Genomic DNA, 14,359 nt, shown 5'->3' on the forward strand with positions numbered 1-14,359 from the left:
AACGCATAAAAACTGCTGTCTGCGGCAATTGGCAGCCCACTCGATCTGGCACTTTAGAGACGTAGTTGACTGTGACCAGCCTGATGCCAAACGCAGCACGCGCACATCCGCCTTGGGTATTGCTCCAGAAGCTTGGGCCGCCGCCGCAGCGTGCGGTCTAAAGAAGCTTATACTTGAGCCTGTGTCTAGCAGGGCCTTGAACGTCGACGACCCGATACGAACGTCCATAAGGAGCTCTTTGCCACCGGCTGTGGTCGCTACTTGGTGCGCACTGCGGTAGGTGCCTGCCGGGGCAGCACCTACCGCCACTGGTTTCCTGGGCACTGTGCTTGCAGGTGACCTGATTGCTGGCACCTGAAGCAAACGGGTGGCCCCATTCGCCGACCCGTGGCACAGTTACGAGAACTGTGGTTGAATCTACCACAGCGATGGCAGTGCACACGCATTGCTTCACTCGTGGGCTCCTGCCGCGGTGTCGGTCCCGGCCCGTAGGGTGAGAACGAAGGCGCTGTGTCGCACGAGTTCTGCCGGTCGCGGCAGTACGACGGTACAACGCAGCTGGATGCAGTGGCCAGTGATAAGTTGGCGGACCGGTGGAGCAGCAGCAAACGAAGCGAACGACGCCGTCGCCATAGTGTTCGGCTTCGGCAGTGAGCACATGTCGAGGGCCAGGTTAGGGCGGAACGCCAGATCTCTGGCTACTTGGTTGCTCGGAAGTGGCAGTGGTCTGTACTGGAGGCAACGCTAAGCCCGTCCATTAAGCCTAGGCTGCCTTCACCAACTCGGCGAGGTCGTTGTACGCATGCCCCTCCGCCAAATCTTGCAGCTGAGGGGGCATCTGCCTCAGTAGGTGCTGCACCTTCTCGGCTGCGGAGACCTCTTCCCCGATGTGGTCGTAAAACGTAGTGATCGCATAAATAAACTCCTTCAAATTCTCTTCCGGGTGCTGCGTGCGCTGTTCGAGCTCCGCCTTCAGGCGATGCTTCGCGTCAATCGACGAGAACTCTGAGCGAAAGGCGGCAGTGAATTGCTCCCACGAGTCGAACCCGCGCACGAACTGCCACCACAACTTCACGCCGCTCTCGAGGGCTGCCAATAACATGTGAGTCAGTCGCTTATCGGCGTCGACCCCCGTCACGAGGCAGAAGTTTTCCAGGCGTTCAAGAAACTCTTCCGGCGACTGCTAGTCTCTAACACCTGAATAACGGAGGAGGTGCGCAGCGGTGAGCCGAGGCACAGAGTCGTCGGTGGCCCGAGGGACCACGCCAGTGTTTGCGATCACAGTCCATGCTCCCATGTGCGGAGCTGTGGGCAGCAGCGTCACCATCACTCGTTCGTGTACGAACGCCTCGATTCGTTCGCGCTCCATGGCGGAGCCATCAGTGCCCAGCCACAACTCTTCAACGACACCTTGGAGCCTAGGCTAGTCGTGCGCTGCTGTTGTTGGGCCTGAAGCCATCCCGGACGAGCCCCTACTTGTCACGCGCTAGCCCTAAATTATGCACAACACACCGCCTCGTCTTGCCACTCTCCACAAACACACCGAACTCCCCTTTTCCTACACACGCAACCCCCACCACTCCCCGTCCCGATGATGATGGTGGTGCCGTCGCGTAACGCCCTCTCTCGGCCAGCCTCACAAGATACTATTTTTTTCTTTTTTTTTATACCACTGGGAACATTGCCACGTCATGTACATATACTAGATTCTAGAAGGTCCTAGAGCATTCATCTCTCATTTTGTGCAAAATGCACGTCTTTCCCTTCTTTTTCTTGGACACCTAGGAAGAGCAAGGCTGCGTCCATGGCAAGATCAGGTGCCGAAATATCCTCGTCTCTCAGCACGAGGCCAATTCATTCTATGTCAAGCTTTCAGACCCAGGACTTCTTGTCTACATGAATGAAGAGTAAGTCGAGTGAATTTTTGATCAGGCTTCTTGTTTTTCAGCTCTGGTTCTTCAGAGCACTTATCAAGAGCACATCTGTGGTTGCTGTTTCTGCAGCATACATTGGATCCCACCTGAGTTCTACTACAACCTCAACATGGCCAAATCATCCATCAAGGCTGACACTTGGGCCTTTGGAACGACCCTGTGGGAGATATTCAGTTTTGGGGAGCCACCAATGGCGGGAGTCTCTATCACGGAGGTGAAATGCTTTTTTGTTGTTCTTTTTTATGATGCTGTTGAACATTGTTGCATATAATGCAGTTTGAAGCAGTAGCATTTAAGTTTGTGCAGCCACTTTTGAGTAAGTTATTTTATCTGAAATTCCTTCGCAAGAGCAGCAAAGTTTTCACCTGGCACTGTATTAATTAAGTGCAAGAGCATCAGTGAAGTGTTCGTTTTAGTTGTCACAAATTCACTTTTTCCACTCAGCAATGACCGTTTAGCGCTTCCAACAGCCATATTCCCTGCTTTAATTTATGATTTTGGCTGTTCGTAAAGCCATCCTTTTTTTCTTTTCTAAGATATGCTTTCGCTACTTCGAAAACCTGTTTCAAAAATGGCCTCAGCTAATCACATCTCTCGTACATGTATAACAGACCCCCTGCTTCTAGTTTTTTTTTTGCTGAAAACCTTGAATTGTTGGGTCACCATGTTATGGCCCCCTTTATGTCATGATTACATAATGATGCTAGAAATGGCGATGATGCTCAATATAGTGATGATGCTTGTAATGTGTTAGTGCATATATTTCAAATGTTGCGGCAGATTTGCTACACCATTTAATCTTGCTAACCAGTCATATTTTGTGCACTCGTGCGCTTATACGTTCACTGTCCTACAGTATTCAGTGTGGAACTGGCTGAAATATTCTTGACGCTAATTATTGTTTGTGCTCATAATGATTGCTTTGCTTCCAGGCAACAAGGAGGTATAAGGAAGGGGAGAGATTGCCTATTCCTGCTGACATGCATGAGGGGATCCGCCTGCTGCTTCAAGAATGCTGGTCATTGGACCCGGACAGCCGGCCTCAGCCGCAAACTGTCATGCGAGACATCAACCAAATATTTTACGAGGGTGAGCACACCTTTTCAAGAGGCAAAGAGACGACATTGGTCAAGGACTTGTTTTCTCATTGGATACAACCTGATAAAAACAACGGTCATTGATGGCAATGAGGCTTCATTGTCTGTTGGTTTTATTGGGTTCTGTCAAACATAAGCCATAACATTTTACTGGCATCCATGTAAGGAAAAAGACCATCACAAAGTAAAGGAAAGCACTGGGAGTTAAAAGAATTCCTTCAATAACAAATACATTAAAATTTTAGCCACTTAAAGAGCCCACTTTCAGGCAGTGTAGATATGAAGGAGCCTCCACGCAATTTGGCTATTTAAATGTGAGCAGAAGCATCTCGAAAAGGTTGTAAAACTCTTCTTTTTTTGTGTGTGTGTGTGTAGTCCGAAAGGGAAAATAACACCACCATTACCGTTTCGGTGGGAGTGATAACACGTGGCTAGGATGTGACCCAGAATGTGTCTTTATTAGGCATGGATTCAGGGATGATAAAAAGCCTCCTAACATCTCGTAACTGCCACATTGGATCTTTTATCATAGTGACAGTACATATACGTTGCACAAGAAATGAAGGGGGAATTTTTTAATGAGGGGTTTTCTTGTTAGACAAAACCAAATTAATTCATCAAACAATGAAGTCAGAGAAAGCATAGGGGCCCCTAATTGTTGTCGGTAGACAACAATGGCCCCTATGCTTTTTCTGGCCTGCCTGTGAGATTCACTTGCTTGTGTCATGCATCTCTCGCAAATTTTCGCACTCCACGGACAGACAGGAACTTTTTAACACCCAAGGACTAGTGATAATTGAATACACAACAAAACACTCGAAACACCGTGAACCTCTATGCACATGCCAGAAGGCATAGATTAACATAAAGCATTGAACAAAAGGGAAAAACTGAGATGTTCTAATCGTCTGTTGTTTTACTCAGACTCACGGCTTGATCCTAGTCTGAGTGAGTTGACTCATGATTGAGTTCGTCGACCTATGCTACTACCCAACTTTTTTTTCTCTTCTTTACATACAGCCGTCGTCTTTTACATAGGACAAGATCACGCATGTTTTATTTGCTTAGGCGCTGTCTTCTGAGAATAAAACTAAGCAAGTACCAGCTTTTCAGTTTTGCAAGGTTGCTTCAACAATACTCACTCATAACGTGTTTAGTGAAAGTGAAATTATCTTGAATCTTTATCGTTAGAGAAGGAGAGGTCATAGTAGATTGTACAAGACTGCACATCTTAGTGTGGAAACGGAAGTTAGGCAGGTCATGTAACTTATGTAACGAGCAGGTTGTATTGCCAGTTGTTTATTCGAGAACTAGTAAAAAGGCCCACCATTCAAACCAACTATCTACAGTATGACATTGTTCTCTCTTGGTGCCTCTCTTTCTCCCAGTGTATAACTCCAGGCGGAGTCACTCGTATGCCTCGGTCTACCCTCGGTCCTCTTCGCCGACCGGGCTGTCTGCAGACTCTGCGAGTCCCATGTTGGGAAAAGCGGCGTCGCCGTCATTTGCATCCACAGAGGTGAATCGGAAGCCGGAAACAATCAGGCAGCATCATGCTCCCATTGGAATGTCTACCACCTCAGCGAATGAAGCCCTGTCACAGAGGCGTGGATTCAAGTGGGGGAAAAATCCTTTCCGCTTGCAGCCATCGGAAGTGAGTTATGACAACCTCTCAAGCTGCTCAACTTCGACCGTTCAGTCTGAGGCAACGCTCCAGTCCGACATAGGAACATGCATTGATGTAGAAAGCCTGGTCAGCTTGGAGGAGAAGTAAGTTTTCAGATATAAGTTGCCTTTGTTTTTGTTTTTGTTTTCTTGCTTTTGAGCTCTTTGATAAGCCGGCTACACCTATTGTTGCACAGTATTAACTGAGCAACTGTGCCCCACTCTGTTGAAGAAAAAGAAACTGAGGTGACATCGAGGGCATTTGCACGTGGGTGGTGCAGCAGTTCACCCCTGGGATTGGCAATAAACGGACGTGTTTCTTTCACGTCTGGGCAACCAGTCTTTTCGCTACATTGTTAGTGCTAAAGCCCAGTACCAGGGACCTTTAATGAATTTTATGGTTCAGGATATTATAGGGGCGATGGCAATACGAACTTAAAACTGAATTTCCTCTCGCGTTTTCCCTTCCCTTAGTATAGCAGGTACATGTTTTGAAGCATGAGATTACATTCATATGTGAGACACAGTGTTAATGAGAAATAATAGACAGTAATTCCTCAGGAAGTAGAGATGTTATCCATACGAATTGTTATATAATTGTAAGGGATGTTATCATATAATTGGGAAAAAAGTAATGTGCATGAAAAAATAACTTGCCGCTGGCAGTGGCCGAACCTAAATAACATTCCCTGTGCTTTTTTTGGCATTACTGTCCTCGAGTTTGCATTATTATTGTATCTAACGAAGCAAAACAAGCCCTTGAAATACCCCTTCTTTCCTTCATTCATGTGTAAGGTAGCCCACAAGGGTCGGTATTTTCAGTATAGACAGCTGAACGTAATGGATTGTCTATCTCATAAACTTTTGTCTTTTCTATAATGCCTGCATAGCTTTAGACATAAGATATTATTCATGCCAGCTGTTTGACATGTGCTCAAGGTAATGATAGCTTTAATGTAAGTGTTGAAGTCAAAACTACACCGACATGACAACAATCGTGAATATTCGAAGCAAAAGTACGAGCATTAGTTAGCCTCCAGCTATCACATTTTAATCCATGAGTGCTGCACAGGTGAACTTTTTCTTTGTTGACTTTCCTTAAATTTTCGCTAATGCTACTTGTCTCAAAGGCCACGAGTACATGCTTGGAATAGTTGAAAAAAATCTGTTATATTGAGACCACGTGAAAAAATACTTTATAAACAGTGAAAAAAAATGCATGGTTTTAATAAGGGCACCCAAGTTTGGCTCCTTCATGCAAATTTATCTACCTTTCTAGGCTGCTGGTGGGAAAAAAAAGTGTTGGCTTCTGGCTGCTTTCGGGCTATTTTCTTTTTTACTTGATTTGAAACAAATTATCAGTATCTGGTGACATTGCAGCCACTAGCGTTTTGAGTATGTAGTTTCAGAATATGCTGGCCAGGCCACCATGTTTTTGCTTCCAGAAATTGAATTCAGCCCTTGCATTACACTAAAGAAAACTCTCTTGGATACATGGATTGCACTTGGGAAAGCTGCTACATGGCACCTCTTTTTGTAGATTGTCCATTTCAGAACCCATCTTTAAATGGTATTTGGATGTGAACAGGGCAATCGAAAGTGCTCTGCGTCGGCAGAGCAATTGGCAGAGCTGTGCAAATAGCGATATTTTGGACACGGCTGAAGCGAAGATAAAGCTAGCCGGCTCATATTTGTTGCTGGGAAGGCACATGCAATAAGATTTCCCCACCTGTTAGCCCGGCTGTCTTGATAAATGCTCAAACAGAGAGGAAATGCCCCTGTTCAACGAACATGAAAAAACTCTAGATGGGAGAGTGGGGAATAGCTCGAGTAGCGATTGCAAACTCTGACTTTACAGACACAGTCGCCATTGCTGGTGCACGTGTTACCTTGCTATCTCCGCAGCCATCAGCGGGCAGCTTGTATGCCCTTCTACATGCTGCACTCTCGGCAGGAAGGGACTCTACGAAAAGTGTTCCTGGAGTGGCTGTATTTTCTTACACTAGTGTTTTATAGAGTTGCATGAGATCGAATCTAGATGATTTATATGCCAGATTTACTTTGTATAACTTTTTAATTTATTGCTATCACATTCATCGCACCTTCCTTGCGGTGAAACTGGGACTTTTTTCACAAGTACGATTACTTTGAATAGTCAATTTCTGGTGCGAATTGAATATAATAGCTTAACGTATTACAAAAATATTAGTTCGAATGCTTGCAGACCCCTAGAAACGGAATGTCTGACGAACTTCATGTGTCATTTGTTAGGTCTTGTGTCATCTTGCGAGAAATGAGTGCGATTCTACATTTTATGCTTCAGTCCGAGAAATTGGGTCTCAAGCATACTCATACCACACTCATTTTTATTGTCATGACTGCTGCTACTTCTAGTCCTTTTGAGAGTTATGCAAGACGTTTGTAGAGAATATCATTTTTTTTTTCAGGAGCACAAGAAACTTCCTTGTGTCCCATGAAATGATGGCTGAGTCAAAAATTTGTATTGTAATTTCTAAAGTTTTGATCTTGAAGGTCTTATATGCTCTAGTTATGTATACTTTTTGCTGGAATATTTCGTATTTATTAAGTTAATTAAAAAAAATGTTTCAATGTTAGCACACATGTGACTTTTGACTACTTTTACAGCTCTTGGCTCAAGTTGGCTACTTTATGGCTACTTTTTCTCATTTGCTGGCTAGTTTATGCCCTTTTGACCTGGTAATCATGCTTTCAATCCAATTTGTATAGGTTGGTTCAATTGAGGATTTTGTCGAAATGGAAGTTCGTTATATGGACGTTTGACTGTAGCTGCACTGTGATCAAGCATACAGTGCAAAACACTTACTTGTGGTGCAGCTATTGCAGTATAAATTTACAGTGGAATCTTTTTGTTTGCTCTCTGACCCACCCTTCTTTTTGTTCATAACTTTCAGTGCAGACAACATTATTTCATTTGGCAACACATCACCCCTGGCTGAAGTGTCCGGCTCACCATGGGTTATTGACAGTCAACAGCTGATAAAAGGGAAACCACTTGGACAGGTAAGTGAGGCAGCTGCAGCGAAATTCATAAACTTCAAGTCTTGCATAAATTGCATGGTCTTCATTGTATCGCTGATGCATAGTTATGTTCTTTTGGTGTTAGGCATGGTCAGGCCACAATTACTAGAAAGGTTTCAAATTCTGCTTAGTCAAGGTGCATAGCAGTGGAAATGACAGTTGCAGCATTCTTTTGCCACATGTAACCAACGTTGTATATGTTGAGAATAAAGATTCACTCGCACCGACTTCAACTAAGTAATGCTGCCATTGGCAAGAATAATTTAATATACCTTCCTTGGAGAAGCACATGATCGTGTGGTGGGCTTATTCAGGTGAACTGTACCGGTTTTTTGTGCAAGGCTGAGTGCCACTGCCTGTATTCTTAGTTTTTCGATTATATGACGCCCGGATTGTAAGACAGTTCTGTGTGGTCCCCTGGAAGTCCTATAATCAGGGTTCCACTGTACGCAACGTTGCTTATGTCCAAGGTTACGTTACTGCTCAGGTGAAAAGGACTGGTCAGGCTCAGGAGAAAAGTGCGGGAATTGTTTTTTGAAATAGAATGTCATTGTGACACACAGCGCCGTGATATCCACGAAATGTGATCGTCGTGGATATCAGTTTGTAAGTTTGTGCAGAAGCACATACTTACAAACTTTTTTGGGAGGTGTATAAAGAATTGTCTAAGCCTGTTTCTGGCCCTTCGAACAGTATATGAAGGGACAAGAAAAATATGTCCTGTTAAAACAAGAGTTCAGTTTACTGAGAGTTGAACAGGGGTGCAGAGTACATGTGTGGAAACAATCATATCATAGGCAGTTCTACTTGAGCAGCAATTCCATTTAAGAGATTGTTGTTTGCTAAGGGCCTGCTGTATCTGATACTCTTTTATTGCTTTCAATGTTTGTGCTGGCACCCGCCAATCTTTGTCATGTGTCTGTGTGCAGGGCTTTTTCGGGGAGGTGTATGCAGCCTCTCTCAAGAAATGGGCCGGCCTACAAGAGGAGACAGTGGCCGTCAAATGCATGCGCAAGACGTCCCTTCTGGAGTCTTTTCAGAGCGAGTCTGGGTTACGTGACCTGCAACGAGAAATAGAGATTATGAAGAGCCTCAGGCACCCGAACATTGTTGAAATAAAGGGCCTTGTTGAAGGTATGTGCAATGCGCTGTCTGGGAAAACTTGATACAAACCATTTTCTTTTAAATTCTTTTTAGAAAAACCACTTGTTGATGCCACTTTTCTCATGTGTTCTGCGCTTGTGGTGCACAACAGTGAGCTGCTGTGCCTTATTAACTTCACTATCTTTCGCATTATTTCATTGGATTTATATGAACTGAATTGAGTTTATTGTAGTTCTAGTCATGATGTAAGCTTGCAAGCATTTTCCAATAATCTCAAGAGTATTGTTATGTTGGAGCATGTTTTTATGCATTTATTAACTCCTCTCTTATAGCATTTTTTTACAATGTGATTTGGTAGATCAACTAAGTAATTTTATAATCTTTTTGCACCTGTCGGGCCTGAGCATTTACAGTTTCGTTATCTATGTATCTCACAGTTTTTTTATAGGCAAGATAGCCTCCACTATTCCTTTGTGTTCAGTTTTTGGGAGGTGACAGACACCGAATGCATTTATTATTATTTTTTCATAATATAAAAACAATGTGGTTGTCTATTCTTGCTTATATGTAAAAAAAAGGAAAAGAAATTTACAAGGATAATGGGAAATGCACTGCTTTTTAAAGGGAAGCTGAAGTGTTCTTTGAATAGTACACTAAAAATTCGTGGTTACATTAGTGATGCCGTAATTATTTTTGCAATTTCTGCAACAGGGCGTTTAGAAATCGCAAAAGAAGTGTTTGTCTAGATACACCCATGCTATTGCGCTGAAATTGTTGACAGGCAAATGAACACACTGGGACGTCATCTTTAATTCTATTGGCTACACTTCAACGAAAGGTTCCTGCCACTCATTGATCTAAACAAGCTGCGAAAGTGCTGTTTCTGTATTATAGTAAGTATAGAGGCTGAAAGTTCTGCAGCTGGATTACTATAGCTGCCAGAGTCACAAACAGCCGAGCGCAATGTAAACAATTGTTTATTGTATTTTCAACAGCGGCCTTCGATGACTTCACCACGTTTGCTTAGCATTTCAAGAAGCCCTCCGGCTGCAGCCGCCTCCTTTTGCCAACAAAGGCTATTTGGATTCACCTTTTCGAACTCTCACATCTGTTTTCAAAAATCTGTGGGGATGAAGTTACAATTGCACATTCCAAAGAATTTTTGTAAGAAGTGCTTCAGCTTCACTGTGAGCATTTAAAATGTTTAAATGCTGGAAAGTGGATGCATCTCAGTAAAGACAGCGGGAGACAGAAAAAGAAAATCCTTCAACAAACACTCAAGAGATTGCCACAGAGCATGAAAAAACTGTCTTATGCTGCAGGACGAGTTTTTGGAGGGAGAATTACTTGCACATGCGTGTCAGTTTCCGAACCATTTCTTTATCCTATCTGTAGGGGCACATGTGTTTCATGCAGTGTAGGCACACCTCCAAGCAGGCACATTTCATGGCCAAAAGAAGGAACTAAGAGAAATGAGCAAACAACGAGAAACGAGCAAATATGTTTCTAGAAATATGCGACAAATCGATGGTGAAACCACCTAGAGGCTTGAAAGCTCGATGTTACTGTGCAGAAACTGCTGAAAAGAGTTGGAAATGCTAGGGTACGTCTAGTGCTCTAGGTCAAAAACGTTAGAGTGTACCAGAATGTCAGCGGCACTGGAAAAGTTAGGGGCAGAATGCATAGAAGTGTGTGTTGATTAAAGTACTTATAGCCAGTTCTGTTTGCCACCACGTTTTGAGTGCTCGGCTTCACAGATGCGCCAAATGCTACCTATTGCACAGATTGAGACATGAAGATATAGGTTGCTGTACTGTTGTGCAAATTAGTCTTCGAATTTTCCACTGCAGTTGATTTCATTGGAAATTGGTGGTCCTTATATTTTATTGGCTGCTTTCATTGGCATACTTGTTCATCTTTGTTCAGAGCCAGAGGTGATGCTAGTCATGGAGTTCCTCGAGATGGGCTCCCTGCTGACATACTTACAGACGTACCGTGACAAGGTCACTCATCCACAGCTCATCAAATACAGCGAAGACATTGCAAATGTGAGTCACTCCTTCGCACTAACCCTAATTTCATATACAGTCGAAACCCACAATAACGAAACCCTGTGAGTACGAAATTGCCGCGACAACGAAATATTTCCGGATCCCTGGCAAACGTTCATAGAAGCCCATGTATTACACATCTCGCGGCAACGAGATGTTTTTGGACAGTGCTCCCGCATTAACAAATTTTCTACCACGGTGTGGGCCTTATTTTACCCTCCCGCCAAAGGTTAACTGTCGAAAGTATGCTCGTATGCGTGTTATACGCACTCAAAATTTGTAAACTCTGCTTTTAATACACTGCTTGCCGCAGTGGTCCAGTTGCTAAGATACTCGGCTGCTGACCCGCAGGTTGTGGGATTGAATCTGGGCTGCGGCAACTGCATTTTTGATGGAAGCAAAAATGCTGTAGGTCCGTTTGGTCAGATTTGGGTGCACGTTAAAAAACTGCAGGTGGGCGAAATTTCGAAGCCCTCCACTACGGCGCCTCTCATAATCATATGGTGTTCTGGGATGTTAAAGTTTACATATCAATCAATAAAAAAGTTATCAAAATCAAGCGTATTCATTAAAAGTTTAACATTTTGAAATTATGAACATTTCCTTTTAAATAGCAAGGCATCGTTCGTTTCATGGCCGATCCCCCATGGTGGGTTGTGCCAAGATAAAAGGGACTAACAAACAATATAGTAATATACCGGCCATCGTTTTGTTAGAGCTTGCATTTCTCCTACATCATATGCAGTATTGCACAATTGTAAAATCTCAATACAACGAATCTTATGGAACTGATAATAATCCTTTTTTATTTTGAAAAGTCGCTCTAGCAAAAATGTAAAAAATTTTTGAAAAGAACGCAAATTCAACCACGTGAGTTGCCCACTTGAGCTGGGTATGCATCCCCAAATGCTTTATGCTCTTACAAGCGGCAGAAAACAAATATAAAGTATTTTGGAACGAGTTTACGTTTATTTGAGGAAGAGCGCTCTCTTTTCCTGATGGGTGCAGCTCGACTGCTGCAAGACGCTCTGTAAGATTGAGCATCTTTCATACACACTTCAAATCATCAGCATTGGTTCATGCACACCATTTTATCGTTGTGCTTGCTCTCTTCGACATTGTTTCAGTTTTTATATCATGACATATGGTACACATCTTTTCAATCGTCAGGTAACCCAACGTGTGTATTTTGTCGTCACATTGTGTGTAGTGATCAAATGTTTGTGAAGCATGCACAGGTAATTTTCGGTGACTTCATGCCATTGGTCTCTCACGTTGCATTCTTCAATGTTGCCGCATGCCTTCCATGCTGCTTTTTGAGCTCAATGTATTCAAAGGCACGAAAACAGCCATGTAACAAGCATGCAGACAGAGCTGCCTGGCGAAACAAACAAACACAACGAAGCCCAATGCAAAAGCTAGTACAGGTGATGGTGATGGCGATAGGGCTGTTGCACATTTGAAGGGGGCAATCGCATAGAGTAATATAGTGAGGGCGTGCTGCTGATGATGACAGTGGCACATATGGAACTGGGCACAGTTTGTACAGTTGCTAATAACTTTTTTAAATTCCTATCCATTATTTTTTTGAAGTGTTGTAGTGATATAATGGTGATAAATTTCAATAACTTATTCTGAAACATTCGGTATTCTGAAATTAGTAGTAGTAAAATATTTTTACATTAAACCGATGGACATTTGGAGGGGGGGATTTTCGAAAATGTTGTTAATCTGAAAAAATCATTAACCTCTGTTGGCTATAACAAAACTTTATTGTATATCACTAAGTTAACATACTTTCTCATGCGTAGCCCACATGAAGTACACAGACATACGGAAAATCCAAGAGCTAATGTTGGGGTGGGTTATACACATGAGTTTCAGAGCGCAAGTGAGCTTTACGGCACTGCTTACCAGTACAGTCGAATCGTGCTATAACAAAGTCCGCTATAACAAAATTTCCGCCACAATAAATAATTTTTATCCCCTTTCAGCTGCCCATAGAAAAGCAATGCGAAAAACTTCTTGTTGCAATGCGTACTTTTCCTGCATACTTTCACTTGAACAAAGTTTTCGTGAGTGTGCTGCATAAGAAAAAAAAAAAATTGCTGCTCGATTCCGCCACCAGCTCTGCAATTTCTTGCTAGCTCGTGACTGTCACAGACGTGCAGCCGCACTGCTACACTTGCATCTTCACTGAAGACATACTTTCTGCCATGACACGCAGATCCCAGTAAGTTTTTTACAGCGAAACGAGACCACAACAAGGGCCAAATTGGGTGCTGTAGTTGTCCTCCCCTGGTGCCGCCGCCGATGTCCGTAACCTTTGTTACACGAGATAAAAAAAAACTGAATAAAGAAATACCGAGAATAGAATGACATTCGAACTCGTGTTCTTTCCGTGGCAGCCCAGTATACTGTCACTGGGCTACGGCTGTGCTTGAAACTCCGTTGCAAGCTGATTCTACGCAGGCTTTATCTGTTAACAGGGCTTGTTGCTGAGCTTTTGCTAATTTTACAGCAGAGATGTTATGATCAAGGTTTGTTGTGTGTCATAGAGTGAAAAATATCATCATCATCATCATCCAGCACATGCTCAATACATGCCCACTAGCTCTGCTGTGACCCAACTTTGGGAGACTCAGTTGAGGCTGCGAAATTTTTTTCAATATTATCCTCTAAACAGAAAGTGCAGCTTTTTTTAAAAAAAAAGACAGCAGCACTTCTTTCAAGCTCTTGCTAGAAGCATGTTTTTCGCACCTTTTGGAACAGGGTATGCAGTACCTGGAGGAGAAGCGCATTGTGCATCGGGATTTAGCTGCACGGAACATACTGGTGGCCTCTAAAGATCAGGTCAAAATCAGCGACTTCGGCCTCGCTCAGTTCACGGACAGCCAATACTACTACTACATCCGTACCAAGAACCGCAAGCTGCCCATGAAATGGTATGAGCCCATCTTGGCAAACTCAGTGACCTGCCCCATGTTTGCAGTTTGTGGCAAAGCGACTATGCAAAAATCTACAAGGTGGAGGAAGCTTTCTGCTTGTCAAAGAGTGTTGCTTACATGGACTTCCTTTTCTTGAAATAAAGTGCTTTCGCGGGTAGTTCTGTGTTACTGCTACAGTCAAGCCTTGATATTATGAAGCCATACTTGCAGTGGAAAACTATTATAGTATCACAAATTTGTGAAAGTGGAGGTTCTTACGTTTAAACAGCAAAAAATAACTTTATGGCTTTCTTCCTTGATAATTTCTTGGACCCTGCCATAAAACAATTTTGTTTTAATGAATTAGAGAATTTTGCAATTTTGAATACTAGTAGCTATGACAATATTTCCCTCTTGTTTTTAGCATACAGGTCCATCAACTACACCGTAAAAAACGGAATATGGATCGACCCTCCAAAAGAAAATTAATTGAAAAAAATTGCAAAGTATCACGGTGCACC

General features: G+C 43.1%; 1 protein-coding gene across 2 annotated transcripts in view; it reads left to right on the forward strand.

Annotated features, from left to right (window-relative positions):
* Positions 1-14,359, forward strand: part of LOC119188248 (tyrosine-protein kinase hopscotch) — a 52,415-nt gene that overhangs the window by 22,481 nt on the left and 15,575 nt on the right. For both annotated transcript variants that reach the window (XM_037436193.2, XM_075895606.1), the window contains 8 exons: positions 1,786-1,907; positions 2,004-2,148; positions 2,867-3,023; positions 4,420-4,801; positions 7,630-7,738; positions 8,686-8,890; positions 10,787-10,908; positions 13,684-13,856. In XM_037436193.2, coding sequence (XP_037292090.2) covers positions 1,786-1,907; positions 2,004-2,148; positions 2,867-3,023; positions 4,420-4,801; positions 7,630-7,738; positions 8,686-8,890; positions 10,787-10,908; positions 13,684-13,856 — 1,415 coding nt within the window. The remainder of the gene's footprint in view (positions 1-1,785; positions 1,908-2,003; positions 2,149-2,866; positions 3,024-4,419; positions 4,802-7,629; positions 7,739-8,685; positions 8,891-10,786; positions 10,909-13,683; positions 13,857-14,359) is intronic.

The sequence above is a fragment of the Rhipicephalus microplus genome, chromosome 1, assembly GCF_043290135.1.
Source record: "Rhipicephalus microplus isolate Deutch F79 chromosome 1, USDA_Rmic, whole genome shotgun sequence".
Classification (NCBI taxonomy): Eukaryota; Metazoa; Arthropoda; class Arachnida; order Ixodida; family Ixodidae; genus Rhipicephalus; species Rhipicephalus microplus.